This window comes from Rhinichthys klamathensis, unplaced genomic scaffold (assembly GCF_029890125.1).
Source record: "Rhinichthys klamathensis goyatoka isolate OS25496 unplaced genomic scaffold, OSU_Roscu_1.1 h1tg000281l_1, whole genome shotgun sequence".
Taxonomy (NCBI): domain Eukaryota; kingdom Metazoa; phylum Chordata; class Actinopteri; order Cypriniformes; family Leuciscidae; genus Rhinichthys; species Rhinichthys klamathensis.
Window position 1 is genome coordinate 3,885,168 of NW_026606800.1, and position 23,618 is coordinate 3,908,785.

The 23,618-nt window shown below is 35.7% G+C and overlaps 1 protein-coding gene across 1 annotated transcript in view; it reads right to left on the reverse strand.

The window, feature by feature from the left end:
- tbc1d32 (TBC1 domain family, member 32) overlaps nucleotides 1-23,618 on the reverse strand; it is a 45,238-nt gene that overhangs the window by 3,501 nt on the left and 18,119 nt on the right. Inside the window, exons 18-32 of the mRNA XM_056269459.1 lie at nucleotides 22,991-23,070; nucleotides 22,685-22,823; nucleotides 22,201-22,288; nucleotides 21,799-21,917; nucleotides 21,245-21,364; nucleotides 19,779-19,867; nucleotides 14,979-15,101; nucleotides 14,695-14,803; nucleotides 13,790-13,883; nucleotides 13,177-13,302; nucleotides 11,954-12,037; nucleotides 9,486-9,555; nucleotides 7,776-7,891; nucleotides 6,500-6,654; nucleotides 4,771-4,911 (exon numbers count right to left, since the gene is read on the reverse strand). Of these exons, the coding sequence (XP_056125434.1) occupies nucleotides 4,771-4,911; nucleotides 6,500-6,654; nucleotides 7,776-7,891; nucleotides 9,486-9,555; nucleotides 11,954-12,037; nucleotides 13,177-13,302; nucleotides 13,790-13,883; nucleotides 14,695-14,803; nucleotides 14,979-15,101; nucleotides 19,779-19,867; nucleotides 21,245-21,364; nucleotides 21,799-21,917; nucleotides 22,201-22,288; nucleotides 22,685-22,823; nucleotides 22,991-23,070 (1,653 nt within the window). The remainder of the gene's footprint in view (nucleotides 1-4,770; nucleotides 4,912-6,499; nucleotides 6,655-7,775; nucleotides 7,892-9,485; nucleotides 9,556-11,953; nucleotides 12,038-13,176; nucleotides 13,303-13,789; nucleotides 13,884-14,694; nucleotides 14,804-14,978; nucleotides 15,102-19,778; nucleotides 19,868-21,244; nucleotides 21,365-21,798; nucleotides 21,918-22,200; nucleotides 22,289-22,684; nucleotides 22,824-22,990; nucleotides 23,071-23,618) is intronic.

Sequence of the window (23,618 nt, forward strand, 5' to 3'; positions counted from 1 at the left end):
AAAAACTTCTGAGTATGGAATTTTAACATGATGCCTGAGGTCTGATGCAGTCAACTGTACATTACATATTAGAATCATAATTAACTATGAAACAAATCATCACACACAAAATAGTAATTTTCGTTAATTAGTATTTTTTATCATTTTCCAGTAAAGAAACATCAAAATTTCTTTGAGAATCAAAACAGCAAGATATTAAAACTTTGTTTTGAGAATCCGTTAATGTTCAAGAGTTTAGGGCAAGTAAAATATTTAATACAGTAAAGACACTTATAATGAATAATGATTTCTATTTTAAATAAATGCTGTTAATTTTCTTTCTAATTTACCAAAGAATGCTTAACATCTCCAATGCTTAACAATTTCCACAAAAATACTAAATTTAATTTTAACATAATTTTAAATTTGTTTAATAATATTGCACAATATTATAGTTCTTACTGTATTTTTGATCAAATAAATGCAGCCTTGAGACTTTTCAAAAACATTACAAAATCTTACCGACCCTACACTTCTGAACACTACGTAAGTTTATTTTTTTATTTTAATCTTGTTTAAGTATAAATCTAACACAACTGTTTGGTATGTTAACTGGGATTTTTTTTTTTTTTTTTTTTAAAGAACATGATTTGCAGTGTATGAATAACATTGAAAGAATGTTCCTACAGAAATAAATCAAGTCTCTTGAATCATATGCAGAAATCCCTTTCATCCACAAGCTTGATGTATTTCTGTTTTGTTTCTGTGGTGTTGAACTGCGTTCAGGTCATATAATCCTCCTCAGAAGCAGTTCAATTATTCTACGGTATCATAGAAAGGCGTTCCAGTCTTGCCAAACGTGTATGCATACATTCAGACCACTCCAGCAGGCAATTTATACAGCATCTGTGGCTCTCTTTCAGACACTCTTCCTGCTTTGTCTAGAATTCGAAACACTCTCTCCGAGTGCTCAGACACGGATGCCCTCTATGATGGAGGTGACACTCAATTTATAACAGAAAGTCTTCTTTCCTTCAGTTTCTGTCAATTCAAAACTAGTTACTAGTTTCACAACTTTGGGTATTTTTTTTGTATTACTCAGCTGCATAACACTCAACACACTGATGACCATCAATCATTAACTGCAGCCTTTAACTTCTGTGTGGTATAAATAAAATTCATGTCACAGACTCTGTATGAATTTAATATATATATATATATATATATATATATATATATATATATATATATATATATATATATATATATATATATACACACTACCGTTCAAAAGTTTGGGGTCAGTGAGAATTTTATTTTTATTTTTTGGAGAAAAGAAATCAATACTTTTATTTATCAAGGACAGTAAAGACATTTATAATGTTACAAAATATTCTATTTCAAACAAATGCTGTTCTTTTGAACTTCCTATTCATCAAAGAATCCAAAAAAAAAAAAAAAAACTGTACAACTGACAGACCAACAACTGTTTCAACATTGATAATAATAATACATGTTTCTTGAGCATCAAATCCTCATATTATACTGATTTGTGAAGGATCATTTGACACTGAAGACACTGACACTGGTGATGCTGAAAATTCAGCTTTGATCACAGGAATAAATGACACTTTACTATATATTCACACAGAAAACAGCTGATTTACACTGGAATAATATTTAATACTATAACTGATTTTTGTTGTATTTTTAATCAAATAAGCGCAGCCATGGTTAGCAGAAGAGAATTCTTTTAAAAGTATTTAAAATCGTACCGACCCCAAACTTTTGAACGGTAGTGTATATATACACTCACCGGCCACTTTATTAGGTACACCTGTCCAACTGCTCGTTAACACTTAATTTCTAAGCAGCCAATCACATGGCGGCAACTCAGTGCATTTAGGCATGTAGACATGGTCAAGACAATCTCCTGCAGTTCAAACCGAGCATCAGTATGGGGAAGAAAGTTGATTTGAGTGACTTTGAACGTGGCATGATTGTTGGTGCCAGAAGGGCTGGTCTGAGTATTTCAGAAACTGCTAATCTACTGGGATTTTCACGCACAACCATCTCTAGGGTTTACAGAGAATGGTCCGAAAAAGAAAAAACATCCAGTGAGCGGCAGTTCTGTGGGCGGAAATGCCTTGTTGATGCCAGAGGTCAGAGGAGAATGGCCAGACTGGTTCGAGCTGATAGAAGGGCAACAGTGACTGAAATAACCACTCGTTACAACCGAGGTATGCAGCAAAGCATTTGTGAAGCCACAACACGCACAACCTTGAGGCGGATGGGCTACAACAGCAGAAGACTCCACCGGGTACCACTCATCTCCACTACAAATAGGAAAAAGAGGCTATAATTTGCAAGAGCTCACCAAAATTGAACAGTTGAAGACTGGAAAAATGTTGCCTGGTCTGATGAGTCTCGATTTCTGTTGAGACATTCAGATGTTAGAGTCAGAATTTGGCGTAAACAGAATGAGAACATGGAACCATCATGCCTTGTTACCACTGTGCAGGCTGGTGGTGGTGGTGTAATGGTGTGGGGGATGTTTTCCTGGCACACTTTAGGCCCCTTAGTGCCAATTGGGCATCGTTTAAATGCCACGGCCTACCTGAGCATTGTTTCTGACCATGTCCATCCCTTTATGGCCACCATGTACCCATCCTCTGATGGCTACTTCCACCATGTCACAAAGCTCTAATCATTTCAAATTGGTTTCTTGAACATGACAATGAGTTCACTGTACTAAAATGGCCTCCACAGTCACCAGATCTCAACCCAATAGAGCATCTTTGGGATGTGGTGGAACGGGAGATTCGCATCATGGATGTGCAGCCGACAAATCTGCGGCAACTGTGTGATGCCATCATGTCAATATGGACCAAACTCCCTGAGGAATGCTTCCAGCACCTTGTTGAATCTATGCCACGAAGAATTGAGGCAGTTCTTAAGGCAAAAGGGGGTCCAACCCGTTACTAGCATGGGGTACCTAATAAAGTGGCCGGTGAGTGTATATATATATATATATATATATATATATATGCGTGTGTGTGTGTGTATTGTATTTATAATAAAATAGTGTTCTCATAAATGCGTGCGCTGAAGTGCTCAATGAATAGATAGGCCTACACAAAATAAACACGATATATTTCAACTTACATTTGCACAAAACAAAAGGCTGCGAATGCACACACAACCTGTAAAATGTTCCCAAACATAACATTCATTTTTTGTGTGTGTCTGCTTTACATGTCACACGCATGAACCTACTTAATCGCTGATTAATATTAATACGATTAATATTATTAATATTACGATTAACGATTAATACTAAAAATCTTAACTTCTAACTCAATGACTCAACAACGTACCAGAAGATGACAATTACAGCAATTGTCCTCTGTTTAGTGTAACAGTTTGATTTGTAATGTAACAACAATAAGGTGAACAAATATTTTACTGATGCCCTGGAATACTGAAACCTTGATTCTGCTTTCCCTTCACATCACACTAAAGTACAAACAAAAATGTTGTGTAAATTGCCTCTTGTTATACTTATACTATGGAAGACTTCTTATTTTCCTGTGTCCTTGAAAAAAATGTTGTTCAGAAAGATTTTAAGCTTATTGCTCATATTTTTAGATGGGTGTATGTGCATGTGAGTGTGCATTTTAATAATTTAAAAATGCTATTTTTCCAAAACAGCTTTGAAAATGTTTCAGAAAATATTGCTACCAAAAAACATCTTCCATTCTAATAACAATAGAAAATTTCTGGGCGCACAGAGAATTTTTTTTTTTTTAGTCAGGTCATAGGAATTAAGCAAGATCCAGTCCTATTGAGAGTGTGCAAATGATAAAGAATATAAAAATAAACTAAATGCAGAAAACACAGCTACTCTTTAATTTGCTTGTCCTTGACTGCTAGAAAAGGTCATATCTGACTTCATCTGACAAAAGACTTGAGGCAGAGCTTTGAGATCATGCATATAAACCCCAGAGAAAGTGTAGCGCTGAATAATCACTGCGTTTGTCTATGAAGATTGTCAGTCATCCAGGTCATAACAGAATGTCCTTGCATCTTTACATTTCTAGCCTGGCAAAGTCACACAAATTCACCCAGCGATCACAATTCACATCATAAGTGATGTGACTCCCACAGAGATTCGTGACAAAGTAACATGTGATGAGCTTAAATACAGGACATCCACACCATCTTATTATTATTATTATGCCCCATAAGTAAATTCAGATAAGTCAGTGCCATATTTGGCTTTTCTGACTATATGCTTTTGTTGTATGGAAAGGTTTTTACAAAATGATTCATGTTGTTCCATAGACAAAATTAAAATGATTATAATTGATGTTTAATAATATTTTAGTATTATAATTAATAACATATTTTCTATTGTAATAAATTATAAAAACTAAAACCACTAAAGAAATATATTACCATATAATATAAATTTAGTTTGTTACCATTAAAATAACAATACTAATATTCATGGCTCAATTTCTTAATTCTATTTTCAAACAACACAGAACTTTAATTTATGTGGAAAACCACAGAGGAGACCGTATTGCTTCTTTGTTGTTGACAACAGATTTATAACCAATCCACATTAAAAAATTTGGGAAGATGGTTGCTGCTCCGAGACACTGAAAACACCAGAAGGCATGCCTGCGATGCAAAATGCATCAAGGTTGGCAAGTCTGTTTACCAACAGAGGAGATTTATTAAAAATGTAAAATAACAATTCCTAATAAAATACTTAAAATACAGCACCTGAGAGGGAGTGAAGCCAGACATCCTGAAGGCAGAATAAACCAGAGGAACCTCGGCCTTGAGCAACATTTCAACATAATGAGCGGTGCAGGAGTAGATCGGATGTATTCCCGATTGAGCGATTTCTATAGGGAGATGCACCTAAAACATGGGGAAAATGTGAAGAAACTGTGAAGATGCAGTGCACAAGGTAGTGTAAATGATGCTAAGCTGCATTGGTTTTTGCGTGTCGTAACTGATCATGAAGTGCAAATGAGATTTGAGAACTCTGCAAAGGGCAAGATTTTCAGTAAATAATAACTTTTCTGTTCTCCACACAAAGCTAGCATTGACTTCTGAAGACTTATATATATATAACACACAGTGTCACTTTTATGATGCTATTTTTATCATTTTTGAAATAAAAATCCCCTTTCATTTTATTAGAAAAGATAGAAACATTATGTTATGCAAAATATTCCCTTTTGTGCTTTTCAGCTGAAAGAAAATGTTATTTTATTTTAATTTGGAATGACATAAAAAAAAAAACAAAAAAAAACTCTTCCTCCAAGGGTACTGGCCACCACAAAAAAAAAAAAAAAAAAATGTCATTAGCCTGTCTGTGTCTTCCTGTTTTGAGGCATCTGTGACGAATGTGACGACTGCATCTTCTCTTTTTCTGATTCTCATCATTGTCTCTGAATGATTTACATGCACGGCCACTCTGACAGCACAGAAATATGGAATTGTAATCAGACGAACTCGTGTGTATGGAGCATTATCATATCCCGCACATATTTTTACAGCTGAAACTCTATTAACTGAGCTCTGTTTACTATCCGCTGTTCCGAGAAAGAGAGCGAGATTGCTCCATCCACATTTTATGGGGACCACAGTAATGACTATGCCCCAGTAATATCATGATATCCAGCATTTCCTTCCAGTATTAACTTTTCCAAATGGAGATTAGAATGATAATGCAGGTCAAAATGCTCAGATTTGTTTACAGCACATGAATATGGGAGCTACACAAGAATATGCATATAAATTCAGAACATTACTAAACATGAGAGGGATGCAGATGTTTTTAGTTTACAAAATTGCACCATGGGCTGTTTGAGACATTTAAAGGAATAGTTCACCCAAAATTAACCTTCTGTCAACATTTACCCTACTGTTCAAAAGTTTGGGGTCTGTAAGTTTAAAAAAAAGAAGTCTCCTATGCTGAATTTATTTGATCAAAAATACAGTAAAAACTGTAATTTTGTGAAATATTATTTCAATTTAAAATAACTGTTTTCTATTTTAATATATTTCAAAATATAATTTATTCCTGTGAGGGAAAAGCTGAATTTTCAACATTATTACTCCAGTCTTCAGTGTCACATGATTTTTTTTTTTTTTTTTTTTTTTTTTGTGGAAACCATGACATATTTTTTCAGGTTTCTTTGATGAATAAAAAGTTCATAAGAACAGCATTTATTTAAAATAGAAAACTTTCGTAACAATGTAAAAGTGTTTACTTTCATTTTTTAATCAACTGAATATCCTTGCTGAATTGATTGAAAAGTATTGATTGAAACATTTTAATTTTTGGGGGGAGAACTAGTCCTTTAATGCATTGTGTGTGTATTTTGTTGCTCCAGTCATGATAATAGCTACTCATGCAGCACATACTGAAGGTTGACATGAATGAGAAGAAAGAGAAACGATAAAAAAGCCCATACTAATGTGGTGAGCCGTAACTCACAGAGCTGTGCAGTCTCGGGGGCCACAGGAAGGCAGACGGCAGCAGACGGGAGAAACGCAAGAGCAGACTCAGAGAACGGCCCACGTCGCCATGCATGAGCAAAAAAACTGTGGAGGCAAACCAATCGTGACCAGGATAACCCCCCTGAAAATAGGCTGACAACTGGGTCAAGGAATCTTCAATACATTCTAGCCTACATGTTGCTAATGCCTACATCTAGAGAGCAGGACCCGATGGCTAAAAAGTGATATAGTAGCCCCAAAAACTATTTGAACACATAAGTAACACTTGTTGAAGAAATGCAAGAATGTCACATCATTAGATACAAACCAAGAAACATCTGCAAACAAAAGATACTAGAGCTTTTCTTAGAAGTTCTGAGCTTTTTTGCAATGACTTATAACCAACCGATATTTAGTAAGTGAAGTTCACAGGCAGCCAAGCAGAGGGCGAACATGTTGCATTAATGCTTGACAACCAGAAAGTGTCAAAATACTAGTGTTCAAAAGTCTGGGTTCGGTATGACTTTTTAAAAGAAGTTAATACTTGTATTCCACCAGATGCATTAGATTGATCAAAAGTGACAGTAAATATTTATATTTATTTCCAATAAATAATGTTATTTTAACTGTCTATTCACCAAAGAATCCTGAAAATATATATAACAGTTTCTACAAAAATATTAAGCAGCACAACTGTTTTCAACATTGATAATAATAAGAACTTTCTTGAGCAGCAAATCAGCATATTAGAATGCAAAAAATTCAGCTTTGCCATCACAGGAATAAGTAATATTTTTAATTATATTACAATAGAAAAGAGTTATTTTATATTGTAATAATATTTACTTTTTTCTTAAGATAAATGCAGTTTTGGTGAACATAAGAGAACGGTATTGGTTATGAACGGTCGTGTTTCATTATTTTAAACCAACAAAAACTCTTCAAAAGTGTACTTTAGCTATATTTCTTTCAAAAAAAGTTAATTTGGTTTGATATTTTATTATATAATGCATTGACATTCATAATGTTTAAAGTATGGCTTGTGTATCCAATATTTTGGGGCTAAATTCACAAAAAAAAAAAAAAATGTGTCCTATCAATGGGCATTGGTATAGATGCATACTAAATACATACTAAATTGATCTGATACTAAACTATATATATATTCTACAGAAAATTACAATATTGTGCAAACAAATGTAAAATATCAGAATTCTTGCAATAAATTGCGTCACTTGATTGATATCAGGAATAATCTGTAATGAGAAGGATACAGAGCTCAGAGGTGACCTTGACTCGTTGCTGAGAGAGAAACTCCTGACAGTGCTTTAGCAAAAGACACAGATCCTGTTCTGAATCTTCTCTCAATAGCTTCAGGAACTTGCCATACCTATACACACAAACACACACTGTTTTACATGGCAGCTTCATTTAATACCCCATTCAAGGCCTTGCTAAACAAAGTTGAAAAGACATTGTTAAAAATGTTCTTCCCAAAACACCAACTTGTGCACATTTACATAATTAGAACTTTCTCAAGGCAATATTTCTTGACTAATAAGAACAAATCTCACTACTGAATTAAATTTGGTTTTATCATGCATGTACAGTCTCTCCCTGGGAAACACAGCACCAAATGAAGGTTAACAGAGAGTTACAATTATCCCAATGTGCTGAGCACTAGAATGCATTGGCTGATTACAGTCAGTGTGGACTGCCTTAAGACAAAATATCTAAATGGGTTCATATTATAGTTACATAGTGTGCTGACATATTGCAGAAAGAATGATTCTGAATAAAAAACACTGCAACTATTTCTTAATCAGTATTTTTGTCCTGGTTTGCAGTTTAACTATCTAAAGATTTTTATAGGGGTCAAATTTGCCTTTATCTTTTGACATATACGGTAAGAGGTCTGTGTACTATTAAAATATCCTGCATTTATTTGCATTTATTTAATCAAGCTCCAAAAAAGGCGCATATTGATATTGCGCGATCTGTGACATCACACGGGCAAATATATTTGCATATGAGAGCAGAGTCTCCGAATGATTTCTGAACGAGTCCGCGTCCACGAATCGTTTGACTGAATGATTGAATGACTCACTCGTTAAAACAATGTTTCGCTGCCGCCTACTGCCAGTTTTAGTAAAAACACATTTTTCATTGTTTAATTTATATCTCTCGCCTGCGGCTGATAAAATCATACCTGCAGTCCACCATGCTACAAGAATAACTGTCCTCACTTGCCCAGATGTCAATTGAACATGACGTTATGACATTGTTGGATACGGATAAACTTGTCCGAGCTTTTGCAGCACTCCGTTATCGGAAAGTCAAAATCAGAGTAGCTTAATTGTAAAGCTTTTCTGCTTGATGTAGCTTATTCATATTCATATTGTATTAAATCACTTATCTAATCCCTGTTCTCTAATTTTTATTTATTTGCTCTCATTACTCTGTCCAAGGTTCTCGATGAGGGTGACAAAGATTGAACGTTGATTTTGTTTTCGGTCGTGATTGTAATGCGTGGATAGAATGCATTTATAAATAGACTATTAAGAGTTAAATAACAGTTAACAATGTTAAATAAACAGAGATAATAAAGTAATTGCAGTAGCAAAATATATATATTTTATTAACATTATAAGTGAACCTCAAGGAACAATCAAATAATGGGGAAATATTCCATGTCATGTCCTTTAAAGCAGAATAGATTTAGATGAGAAGAAAAGCTCTAAACAGCAACAGGAAATTGCCTTGCAATGAAAAGCACTTTAATTATAAATGCTTAATTATAAATAATTCAATTATTATGTTTTACTTTAATACTATTAATAATAATAAAGTTTCTAAGTAAATTATTTTTGTTTTAAGGATGTTAAAATGATAAAATGAGTTTTTGAAGTACATTAGTGTATTCAATAATTTCAAAGTTGGTTTATTTTCTCATAAAGCATTAGCCTAGTTATGGCATATATTACCTGAGGGATATCCCCACACCTAACTGCTCCACAGAAGACAGGCTTCGAGTCTTTACACTGTGGTCCACCACTGAAACCAAAAAAAAAAGAGAAGAGAAATTACCTCTCATTTACACCTCCTCTTCAAATACCCATTTAATTTTGGTAAATGGAGCAGAGAGTAGCAAAAGAACACTGAAATATGTGCTGTTAAATAATACATTTTCATCTCAGCATCGGCTTACCCACAAATCAGCATCAGCTGCGTAATCTACATTCATCATGCTTAAGAATCGCCTTAATTGAGTGAATGCCCTTGGTGAGACGGAAATGGGCCCACTAATATAATTATGGGACCATTCCTCCATCCTCATTAATATAAAAACAATGTCCGGATTGTAATGATGCCATAATGCAGATAGATGTGCACCTTGTGAAGTGACTGGTCTTGACTGGCTGGCAAACAAACCAATAGGAGAGAAGGGCTAAGACTGAATGACAAATCATACTTCCCTCAGCGATTATGACATGAACAGCTAAGTGAGATGAAGCATGACAACTCGCTCCAACTGCTCTGCTAAATGAGAGGTGAGGATACAGAGGACACAAATGCTAATGTAACATAACACCATAATCCTTCCAATGTCAGGCATCTGCATGTACCCATATAGCCTATCATATTTGGGAAGTTTGGGCATTTGCAACTGGTTCAGGCATATAAATTCACATTTGAATGAACTCACTCACCAATTAATTTATCACTCAAAAGTTTGCCCAGAAGCTGCATTTTGTTCTTGTTGAAGCAAAATCATCTTTACTTAAATACTACTGTTCATCAGTATGTTTTCAAATTGTTTATATAGATGGCAAATGTTGTGGCAAATGTTGCTTCCAAAATATCATACACGTTTTATTCCTAGACGAATTCTCTTCCTTAGATTTCCTTAGACAAATCAGTTCAACTGGATCATAAAGAACTGTTTCAAAAGAATGATTGGTTTCCGAATCAAACATCACAATCATGATAAAGTAAATTCAAACACTGTGGGATTCAAAATGTAAAAACAAACATACATTATAACAAATGAGAAATATAATATAATATAATATATAAGTTTCTTAAAAAAAACTACATTAAGTTATAAAATTGCTAGAAGCATTTTCACTTGTGGTCTGACTTTGGACTTCACACATAAATGAAAAGAGATGTTTGTCATTAAAAGTTCAGAACCCAAACCATTAATAATCTCCACAGTTAACTGACCCCTGACCCTTACTATACTCAAACAAAGTTAGCAAAAAGTCTTTCAAAGTATGAAAACTTCAGCTCTCTGAGATTAAAAAGAAAAATGTATGTTTTGAGAGAGAAGACGTTTTGCAAGATGTTTAATTGATGTCATGGAGTCAAATACAAAGCAACAATTATAATTATCATGGCTTATTATAATTCTTAAAACAATAATAGGTTTTAGAAGGGTGTGAATTTTGTCAAATCTTTCTTTGAAGTCGTCACATTAATCAAGCTCAAGCCTGCAGATATTACTTGCAGCTGGGATTTAAACAAAAGAGCATGTCCAATATTATTTCTGAGAACCATCTTGTGTAATCAATTATACAGATGATAATAAATGATAAAACTATTTTCAACTATTCGCCTGTTTTCTAAATAATTCTGTTTGCATGAATAAAAAGCTGAAAAATGTCTTCCAGAAGGATTTTTACAATATATTTACCATGGTGATCATGCATGTGCTAACCAGTGGGATGCCGAAAGTTTCCAGCAGAAATCAAATAGTCTTTTAAATACTGCTGTGCAACGTGACACTATCACATCCAATCATAAAATATTTGTTGTTTAAAGGGTTAATTCACCCAAAAATGAGAACTCTGTCATCATTTACTCACACTCATGTTGCTTGATGTGCGAGGACCAATGAGGTTCCTTCTTGTGTGTTACACAGCACATTTGAGTTTATGCAAGAACCAACGTTCGCTGATCAATGTTTATGTGTGAATAAAAGCCTAAATTCAATTTGTTCATCATATAAAGCAATCGAGTCATCTTTAGACATTTTCTCCTAAATTTCTCGATTCATATGGATTAGTATTACAATCTCTTTATGAACTTTTTGAAGGGATAAAGTGTAGTTGCGTGGACTGTCAATGAAGGGACAGAAATCTCTTAGATTTCATTTAAAAATATCTTCCTTTGTGTTCAGAAGATGAAAGAAAGTCTTACGGGTTTGGAACGACACGAGGGTGAGTAATTGATTCAATTGATTTTTTTTTTTTTAATTTCTGGGTGAACTAACCCTTTAATGTACAGTAATGAGAAGCAGGGCTATACTACACAGAGGTATATTCACATAAATGCTTGTGTTTTTCTTATTCAATTTATCCCGTCAGAAGTGAAGGGTATCTCTGTTAGCTGGCTGCAAGAATATAAAAAAAATATTATTTTATTAAACATTGAAGTGCTTTTGACTGACCTTTATATTCAGCCGGTGGAAAGAAGCAGTCGGTAGATGAAGAAGAGAGATGCAGCACGACCTTCTCCAACAGATCAGCAAGAACTACGAGAGCAGCAAACAGAGAAGAGGAAACCTGACCGTCAAGGCAATTCCCTTTGAATCAAACCTCAAATCTCATGCAAAATAGCCTCTGTCATATAAAGAGTGGATGCTAGAGAAATCATGAGCTACAATATAATATATTGAAATATTCTACTCTTAATCCAGAAAAATACAGCATGGTTTAACAGGGTTTTACAGCTTTATCATTAATGTATTAATAAATTTAATGTAAGAAATCAATTGTCTTTCTTGCGGAGATCAGACCGTAAAATTAAAGAAAAAGACATTAAGGCGTGTTGTAAATAAATGCCAATAACTTAAGTCTAAAAATCAATTGCACACTTCACATTGTAAACAATCTTTTCTGCATTTACAGAAACTGGTCTTGCAGAATTAGAGATCCTGAATACATTCATTTATAAGCTTTCTCTTCCAAAATAAATAACATTTGGAACATATAATGCAAAAGAGCTTTGTTTTGAATTTAAAAGGGTCATCTCATACATTTTTTATCTTTTTATTTGTTTTTCCATTATTTTATTTGTACATCCAAGTTCACAGTATTTTTCCCTCTGGTTCACTTTTAATTTGCCAAAACAGTCATATTTAGTTTTATATTTCAAAAGGATTTCCCACTATTTATCTGACCCTTCAAATTAAACAGGCTGCTGTTGTGCCTTTAGGACCTCTATGTAAATGCCCTCTTTGCATGTGAAATGAGTAACAACACTGACTCACGAGCTGCAGCTTTGCTGTCGAGCCTAATATAGTTTGTGCTGTCCCGGCCTTCAATAACAACCTCTTTGCAAAGCTTGCATTACACTGTGATAGGATCACAAAACAATCTGCACTGAAATGTGATGTGAAAAAGGATTGGACTGTGGTAGGATAGGATTGCCACTGAATAGGATGGGATATTGTTAGTTCTTCTGGTGTTTAGGAGAAGCGTCTATGCTTGGAACCCTCTTAGTATTTATCCTACATCATCACACCCCTTATTACCTCAAGGTGACTGGGCAGACAAGTTGTTTGCCCAGCAATTTGATTTCTCATTACTGACACCTTTAAATACTGTAAAAAGATTAGAGATTCTGTGCATCTTGCTGTGAATTTCAGACAGAGCTGAATGTGGCTCATACCGTATCCAGTCAGAGTGTTTGACTTTGTAGCCATGATCTTGCAGAACTGTCTCCTGCAGTCATCCATCCAGCTAGCATCTCTCTCATTTTCTTTAGACGAGGCCAAGAAAGCACTGATCTCTGACTCTGAGAAGAAATATGCAGTGTTCAAAGTCTATGACAGTTTACGGCACTTACTTTGTGACTCTGACTTGTAACTACCATGTATAACTACTTACAAATTATAGATTATAAATCTTATAACTACTTGGCCTTCAAAAGGACAATATACTGACTCAAGCCTAGTAAACATTTAAAGAAACATCACTGAGACATTGAATAGGCCTTCACACACATACTGACGCATGTTCCTAAAGGAGAACCTTTAAGAACCTCTAGTCTCTATTTACTGAGCTGGAAACAGCTGTCACATTGAAATAAAGATGTATCGCCGTGACAGTAAAGAAGAGAAATGAGTCTGTCATAAAGAGAGAAAGTGTCCTTGAAGTTACTAGTACAAAGTAGAACCCTGTAAAACACTGAATCAAACTGTAACCGTTAAATAAGAGGATTCCTTTCATAAATTAGGGAAACAACACATAAAATGCCTAGTGCTTTAAAAGACTGTTCTTACCCTGTTTAGTGCGGAGAGTCTTGGGCACGTCAAGGGTGTAAAACTTGGGCAGAGGGTAGGTAAACACCATTGGCCATGGGTAAGGGTCACTTCCCTAAGGGACAGATGGAACACTTTACATAATTATGGTACACTGTGGTGTCATGAAGAATGTCGGAAACCAAACAGTTGATGGACCCCATTGACTTCCATAATAGGAAAAAAAAATGTTTTCCTTTGCTCCAATAATACATATTTATTGCAGTTTCAAATCAAGAGTCTGATTTCATTATAAAACAAATGAAAAACAAAAGAATAACACATAAGGGCTTTGTTTGTCAAACACAACAGGCTGCAGGTTTTTTTTTAGATCCAGTCGTGGTAATCACTTAAAGATGCGTTGAGTCATCCACCAGAGCCACTTACTATATGTCATATTCAGTCATCACTCAAACTGTCACATATGCATCTATTTTTGTAACCAGACTTCGCAAATCCTCTTTACATTACAACAAAGGATCCGCAAAGCTCTATTTATGAAGAACAATATTTGGCAGTACATTCTTAATAAACAACTGACAAAGCAGCAATAACACCCCCCCCCCCCCCCCCAATGGAGATAATCTTGATATATGAATGCTGATTTCTGTTTTTTAAATTCTAAACATGAGATGTAGAGGCATCTAAAACTAGATTATTAACTTGGGCACAGTTACAATGATGCAAAATTGTGCAAAAGCATCCGGTATTCAATATCAGATTAAATCTCACTATCCCTTTTCCGAACTGAATAACCAGGATGAAACAGCTTTTTATTTACAGTGTAAATAAATAATTTGTCTTCCAACCAAATGGCAAACTGTGACAGTTTGCTTCAGTGGTTCTGTATCTACAACGTGATAAACTGTACACAACTATACCCTCACCTTCTCCAGGCCTCTGCGAGGAAGTCTCCTCTCTGACGGGCCACCAACTGCACAGATTCGAACAAGGATATGGTTTCTTTCCACAGACAGTCCATCGATGATGAATTCCCTGAAATAAACAGACAATATAAAGAATTAATGCAAAGTGTTTCCACAGTATGCTCATATTGTACATACAGGATATCTAAGTCAATGGTAAATGATAAAACAGTTTTGTAAAGTGACTGTTGGTTGACCCTGAATTAGTGTCTTGTTGAATTATAGAGTCAGAGTTAGTCACTCACCCTTCACCTGTGGGCGGCTCTGTGACATTGTCCTTCTGACCCTGCAGCAGTAACTCGGTGAGGTTATACTGAGACTCCAGCAGAAGAAAAGAATCCAGGTTACAACACAGCACGCTCAAGAGCCTGGAAGAGCACAGATGGGATACAGAAGTGTTTAAAAAGGAAAACAAAGAACAAGCAAGTTGCAACATTACTTTAATTGTACATAGCTGAGAAATGGATAGATGGATGGTGCATTCAGTATCGGTGCATACTTCCGTACCATTAAATTTTGACTTGATGTTTGCTTTGACTTAATTAATAATCATAAGTCATTTTATTATGTTAAAATACTTTCTCTTACCCCAGCTTAAAAATGCAGAAACAACAAGGCATTTGTAGGTAGGTGTCAAATAATTCATAAATGTCAATTGTTTTCCTTATTTTCAACTTATAACTCATTAGTAGACTAATGTCTAAAGCTCACTTGAATTTGTTCTCGATCATTAGACATGACGTTATAGATATTATAGTGCCTTAGAAATCTATCTGAAATCAGTTAACTTAGGATGTTCCTTCATTCAAAAACGCTGGCTGTGAAGTCAGCAGCCTTAGCCTTTGGACGCAGCCTGTTCTCTGCTAATGTGACTGTGATCACAAGGCTGAGTGGGCTATCCAAAGCATAATAACTGTCAGATGTTTGGATACAGATAATCCTAACAGCACTCAGCTCTTCAAAGTCTGTAAATTCTATAAAATATAATATGTAATTATTGAACGATAGGAAGGTTGCAAACAAAACCCAGATTTTTATTTTGACTAAGAAAATTAAACACATTTACAGATCAGGGGCCGTATTCACAAAGAATTTTATCTTACCACTAGGCACTAAAATATTTTAGCAAGGAGTTTTCTCTTAAAAGTTATTCACAACTTAAAAGTTATTCACAATCTATAGCAACGTCTTCGTTGCTATAGATGGCGTCAATTCTCATGCACGAGCTTCCTTGCAATGATCACGGTGATTGGTTGTTAGATGACAGGGCCATCATGCGGAACATAACACAGACGCAACAAATCATGAAATTACGACATCTAAATATGTCTGTCCTACACAAAATAATAATAGTAATGTCATCGAAATGCATAATGACATGTTTGTGCAGGTTTGTGAAGTGTAATTCTAAAAAGGCAGAGAGAGAGAGAAAAGTCGTGAATTAAATTAAATTAAATCAAGGTAGCCTAATACCCTAATGAAAACCGCCACTTGCCTAATAATGAAAAACGACACTTGCATTGACACTTGCTTGGTTAATTGACATCATATTAGCCTAAATAGAAAAATAAACTTAAAACAAGGAAATGTTGCTCCTATTGAAGTAATGTAATAGTTGAATGACGGTGGATTATGAAATCGCCAAAACGGAAAATAAAGCCCAACTGGACGCAGGATGTTACTGCTGCTGGCCCAGTTGGTGCTAAAAAAAAAAAAAAAACATAATAAAAGGGAAATTCGGCACTGGGATATCAAGCAAAACTAAGCGTGAGACATGGGAGAGGATTTGTTTGCAGATCAATGCAGCATTCCTGCTTGTGTCGCGGACCCCGGACGACTGCGAGAGGCGGTGGTATGCGCTACAATCCTTTGTGAATAGGTCTTAGTGAGTTAGAAGTTTCTCGACTTCTTTTAAGCTGTCCCAGACTTAGGTGCTACTTTTAGGGCTAAAATGCTTCGTGAATTACTCTTAGTGAAAAAAATTAGGAGTCCTAAAGTTAGGAGTGACACGCCCATTATTTTTAGGAGTTGCTCCTAAATTCGCCAGTTAGGAGCTACTTTTAGCCTTAAAATTCTTTGTGAATACGGCCCCAGATGCATAACAATGCTGGTTAACCTCCTTTGTTTTTTTTTTAAATAGGCCTAATGCTTAGTCTCAAATCTGACACAAGGGGGCGATTTATCTATACACAACTGTGATATTGTAACGTCTACAGATAAATACTTGAGCTGAAGGACTTCAAAACACACCTCAAATGACCGAGGGTGTGAACGGCATGCTGATATTTCGCAAACGGACCATGTTCCATGTAAACACAAGAGTGTGGGACTGATCATATAGCATGTGGATCTCTCCACAAACACAAGAGTCACAGTTTTGTCATTTCCCACATACCCACACCCAGGAAATTCTGTTGCTTTATATGCCTGTTCACCTCTTGAGCCCTGCCATCCCAACAGCCAGACATCTATTAATGAGTCATTTTATCAAATCACAGATATGCTGCACTCTCTGGCTGGTTATTGCAATCATTACTCCATAGAATATCATCCATTTGAACTTATTAGTAGAAATCATAGTTTTAGAGTTACTTTAAGAGTTGGTATCTTAAATAAGGAGACAAGAATTCAAAAGACTGAACCTTGACTAATTTCTGGTTATTGAGTTAAGAGTTTGTTTGGTAAGCTTTTGTACACTGTGTGCTGATCAAACTTTGTATGACTGTTTTCATGGTCTTCTAGGATGACGTAACCTAATGGATGTGGGGACTTAAGACTCAGGGTGTGGTCAGATTTACTTTTGTTCAGTAAATTTTCGCAGGCAATTTTTTATAGGAATCCCACCCGATCAGGGATTCCGCGTGAGGGTGAAAGATTTCTCACGCAGACCATCATCGGGGCTCGTTTGCAACCATTTGACCCTTTTCACATTTCCGGGTTTCTCAGAAGCGGAAGTTGTCACAGTTGTCAATAGTAGCAGGGCTCTCAAGTGTCACGCATTGAGCATGACAGTCACTCATTTCGGTCACTCACGCCAACCATTGTATTTCTCACGCTGAAAAACTATTTATAATATATTTAATATGCCGCAGCGCCCAAAATTTCTCTGGCCGCATCACTCTCACTGTGGAACCGGCAGAGGAATCAAGCGCGTCTCCCTTGGAGTTCTTAGTTGAGCCTGCCACTTATCAGCCAATCAAAAAAAAGAAAGGGGTTACACAATAGCCAATCAGAAAATGGCACTATTGTATCTGGGTAAGATTCAAGATAAGTCATGATCTTATGACTTATGGGAGGGGGGGGGGGGGGGTGCTGATGTCACTCTTGCCTGTCTTTAAAACTTGTGAGCCTTGTAGTAGTGAATGAGAGACTACATTAAATATATTTTGTTCCCGCTTGCTAAAATAGCAAAAGAAAAACTCCACAATACTGTTTTCACAACTTTTACATGGGCAACCGCACACATTTTCTTCAGAAAGTTGTACTAATTGGTAGTTTCTCCTTATTTATCTTTATTAATCTCCTTTATTTCATTCTGCAAACTTTCAAGGGTGTAAACAATGTTTCTACTCAAACCATTAACATGAACTGTTACCGGATGGATAATGATGAAAATAATGCATTTCTATATTTTTACCAGAATATGCCTGAGGATCTCACTCTTTTCTATGCCACAACTTACATCTTGACTTTATTAAGGGAAATACAGCAAACCTAACATGACAGCAATAAATAAACAGCACTTGGTTTCATCATCACAATTGATCTTTGGATTGCCAAAGGCAACTTCCTCTGCACTGAGGCAAAATGCCATATACAGATTTAGATTCAGGCGGAATAAGACAAACACACGCTAAGAAACTGACAGGAAGACAGAATGTTTATTTAAAATCTCAATCAAAATTGACACTTCAATCTAAGGGGTCATGTATGGATTAAAATGATTGAACACACTTTTTAATATCTATAAATGTTTACGCTCAAATAGAACCTAATCTCCAGCCATACTCCAACTCTGGTTCTGGACTTGGAAAAACGATGCCACATGCAAATAATAACTAATAACTAACTATTTTATCACACAGTTTGGAGAAATTAAAAGGGAGGAGAAAAAGCTTCCTATATCTTTTGTTGTCAAAGGCTGTTCATCCAATTGACCTCTACAGTATGTTGGCACTAACCTATCTATGCAGATGCCAAAATGGGTAGGTTGCTTTGACATTTTCTCATCCGTGAAAAGCATCAATAAAACGACACAAGATAAAATAAAAAACCATAAAATAAATAGTTCACTTGCAGTGAGCATAAACATTGTTTGGGCCAACAACACTGTGCATTGTGTGGTGAATTATTAGCTGCTGAGAGTGTGAAACCACTGAATATACATTTGTAAATTGATGGTCTGTTCATGCAATATTAATACATGATTTTTATTACCACCTTGTTCTTAATACTCAATTATTTTGCCCTTTTCAGAAACCTAGATTAAAGTCTCTAAAAAAGGCTCCTTATGAAATGTGGAGGGTTACGTTATGTTATCCTCATAATGATAATATTGACATAATCCTTTTTAATATAAATACCACCGGTGGGGGAAATAACTGGCACAGCATTATGCATCTATGTAAATGTGATCTCAAGCTGCGGCAAGTGATCTAAAGTGCTGAACCAATTCTGTTTCTGATAGCTGATAAAAAAAATAAAAAAAAAACTTTATTTTTAAACTATGGTAATTCATTTATATGTGAACAAAATGCATCAAACGTGTTCCTTTTTAATAAGTAGGTGGATTACACCAGTCAATTCTACTTCCTTTGAGAGCCCGAGAACTCTTTCATATCCTGGTATCACCCTGTCTGGCATTAATTCAGGATAATCATAGCACAGAGAACACAAAGAGCTGAATCAATCAGCCATTGATCCCCAGAGAAGAATGAACGGAGAAAAAAGGCTAATCAGATAATAAACCTCTATAAGGACCCTCTATAACTTCTGTGCTCTTCCTGTCCATTTACTGGTAGAGAGAAGTGAACTATTGATCTTACCTCAGGCCAAACGTGTGGGACTGCTCGTAGTTGAAAAGGGAGTGAATCTTCGCATCAGAGTTAATGATGATGAGGCGGTCAATCAGGTCCTGACGGGAAGAGGGAGTGAGTCATTATCAAAAATGCATGATTTTAAAATAAGAGTGACAAAGACACACCAGTCAAAGTGTGCCCTCCAATGATCATGATTTGAACTGCAAATGAAGATAAACGGAGCAATTCCAAGAGGGTCCTCACACCGAAGCTGCTAGATTTCATATTCAACAACTCTGAGAGTTTTACCTGTCTCTTCATCAATACTGTGTTTTATCAGCAGACACAACTTACATATGATTCAGTCTTGTGTAGCCAAGAACCACCAACTTAGACTGGAAGACACCTTCTGGCCATGTACAGTAACCAACCACAGTTCATTTTGTTTTTATGTACTATTTAAAAACAAATAATGATAAAGCAGTCCCCTATGAATGGTTATACAAAAATACAGGAAAATGGAGGGAAATGTGTAGAGACTCTGTAAAACTATTAGTTAATATACATACTATCGTTGCAAAATTTAGAGTCAGTAAGATTTATATATTTTCACCAAGGCTGCATTTATTTGATTAAAAATACAGTAAAAACAGTGCTATTGTAAAATATAATGACACTTTAAATTCAAATTATTACATATTTGAATTGATTTTCATATATTAATATATTTAAAAATGTAATTTATTCCTGTGATCCAAAGCTGAATTGTCAGCGGTCATTATTGCTGTGATTAGAAATCATTTTAAAATGCTGATTTATTTGGCACATAAGAAACATTTCTTATTAAGAAATGTTATTATTATTACAGTTGAAAACAGTTGTGCTCGTTAATATGTTTGAGGAAAAAAAGTGATTTTTTTTCAGGATTTTTGATGAATAGAAAGATCGAAGGAACAGCATTTTTTTTCAATAGAATTTTTTCGAACAATATAAAAGTCTTTACTGTCTTTTTTGATAAATTTAATTCATCCTTGCTAAAAAAAAATAAAAAAAAATAAAGTTTTATTCATTCAGAATAAAACAACCCTATATATACCTAATCATCCCTATATACTAATTGGCTTCATCACTCTGTCTCCTCTCCACCAATAAGCTGGTGTGTGGTGGGCGTTCTGGCGCAATATGGCTGCCGTCACATCATCCAGGTGGATGCTGCACATCGGTGATGGTTGAGGAGATTCCCCCCTTCCATATATGTGAAGCGCTTTGAGGTCCCAGAAAAAGCGCTATATAAATGTAACAAATTATTATTACTATACTGCTCATACCGCTCACGGACAAATTCCTACTTTTATACTGTTTGTATTGAGAAATCACTCAATACAAGTTAGCTATGTGTACAATTAGTCATCAGAAGATCAGTGAACAGACTGTGGGCGGTTCATGGCTGTGAGCTGAGACTAGACATATATAGGCCAGTTTGTTATACTCACTAAAACTGATGTGGCCATCTCTCTCAGATTGTACTCTGTCTTGTTAGGAAGCGCTCGATGTCCCAGCAGCTCCCACACAGCGTGAGGTGAAGAAAGCAGATTGACTAGAGACAGGAAGGACTACACACACACAAAACTCACTCAAAATCATTCAGAAATATATCACCCATATTTGGGGTCAAAACAATGTCAAAAAGTATTTCGATTTTTAGTGTTCGTCCTTAATAGTTTATTCAAAACAAAATGAAAAAGGTCTGCTTTCATAATCTTTTATTAAATGTAATAATTTGCTACTGGCTAATGTTAACCAGGTAAAATGGGTAAAATGAATGTAATTTCATATTAACTTTAGTGGTTGGTGGGTCATTGTGCGCACTGTTGCATTTATTTATGGAATTATTCAGTGTAGCTTTTATAGGCAGACTGTGGAAATTGGCAAATTGAAGCCTTATCCATATAACCTCAATGAAGCATAGCTTTTGTTTCTAAATAGCTGTAAATAGCAAAACATTTCTGAATATTAATTGCAAGATAAATGATAGGGGAGTCAGAACCTTGAGGCAACTCCTGTCAATAGGGTCCATTGGAGTAGATTTCGGATGGACCACCCTCACATCCTCTCGACCACACTCCAAGGCTGACCACAGCTCCACCACGATTGTCTGGAAAAATCCTGCGAATCCACTCAAAGTTCAACTCCTTTAACAGCCTGAAAACCTAGTTTCCATGTTAAAACATTTCCCTTGAGCAACGTTGTCTCAGTGACTAACGGCGTGCATGAGTCCTTAATCAGTAGTACCAGGAAATGTAATGATTGCAGAAACTCTAACAATGTAATTCATAATTGTTTTAACATGACCTTTGCTGCCTGAAGCTGTCAGGAGAAAATATGGAAGATGTTGTTCTTAACTCTCTTGATGAATATGAAATTGGTCATAAATAATACTTCTAGCTACCTGAGCTTTGCAAGGCCACAATGCCTGGGGCTGTGGAAGCCACCTGGGTCACCATCACACCATAACCAAACTTCTCACACCTGCTGACCTAAGATAAGAGAAGGAATGGAGGAAATACACATCCTTCAAATTCCAGAGTCTGGAAATCTGTATTATCTAGCGCAAAAACAAAACAAAAAAAATGTCCCCAATGGCAAGCGAGTAGACTCAAGTAATGAAAACTTGTGCATAAATGTACACTACAAATTGATTTTATATACATTTTATATACTGTTCACAAGGTTATTATATTATATTATATTATATTATATTATATTATATTATATTATATTATATTATATTATGAAAAGTTATGGTGGCCACCATGTTGAGATCACATGACCACACTTTTTGGGTGAACAATCCCTTTAATATAAGTATCACTAGCCACTAATATTCTTTATCAGAATAAAATGCTTTTGAAAGTGGCATCTGATTATATTACCTGTAGTTTTTTGGTGAATCTTGAGAACATGTAGGTGACGCACTCGTTAATGGCTCCAGTCTGTTGGAGGAGTAGCAGTCCTTTTGGTGTGGCAGCAAAATTCAGCAGGTTGTCCAACAGCATCTCTTCCCAGGCCACCCTGTAGAACCAGGATAAAAGTTTCAGGAATAAAGTTAATTATTTCTTGTTCTTGTTGATTCATTCCCACAAAACAGCATTGGCAGGCCAAGCTTGAGTTTAGCACAGAAACAAACAGCTCATGCAAGAACAGGAGGATCACTGGAGGCATGATGGAGAGATACTCACACGCTCTGCAACTCCTGGGAAGCCAGCACTGGGGGAGCTCCAGGAACAGGAGTGGGAACTCTCTCTGACATTGAGCTTGTCTGCGGGGAAAGAGAATTCGCTGTCAGGCTGGTCTGCTACACGGGATTCAAACCCATTGGCTAAATAATGAGACGACATGTTGAATGCAATGTTGATTCCTCACACCGTTCGAACTGAGCCTTTTTGAAGGCAGGGGAACCCCCGGGAGGTTTCATTACTGATAGCGCAGCACTTTACTGCTGCTTGTGTATTCTACAAATCCTCTTCACACAGCCCAGAGATTGGACGTTCAGCATTTCTTCCAACATTAATACTGTTTTGCTTGGGGAACAGATACTGCAGGCTCTAAAGCAACAGTTCAGAATAAGCTAAAAAAAAAAAATGGAGGCTTGATTTTGGCTGTGAGAGGACTGATAATAACAAAAAATAAAATTTCCAATAAGCAGAATTCTGTTTTGTTAAAAGGCAACTGGAAAAACCATGTTTACTGAAATTGTATTATAGTTTATCCATAAATTTAAAACAAAACAAAAAAAGTTTCTAGACACAGTCATTTCTGTGGTACGCCAGGACATACACTATGGTTTAAAAGTTTGGGTTCAATAAG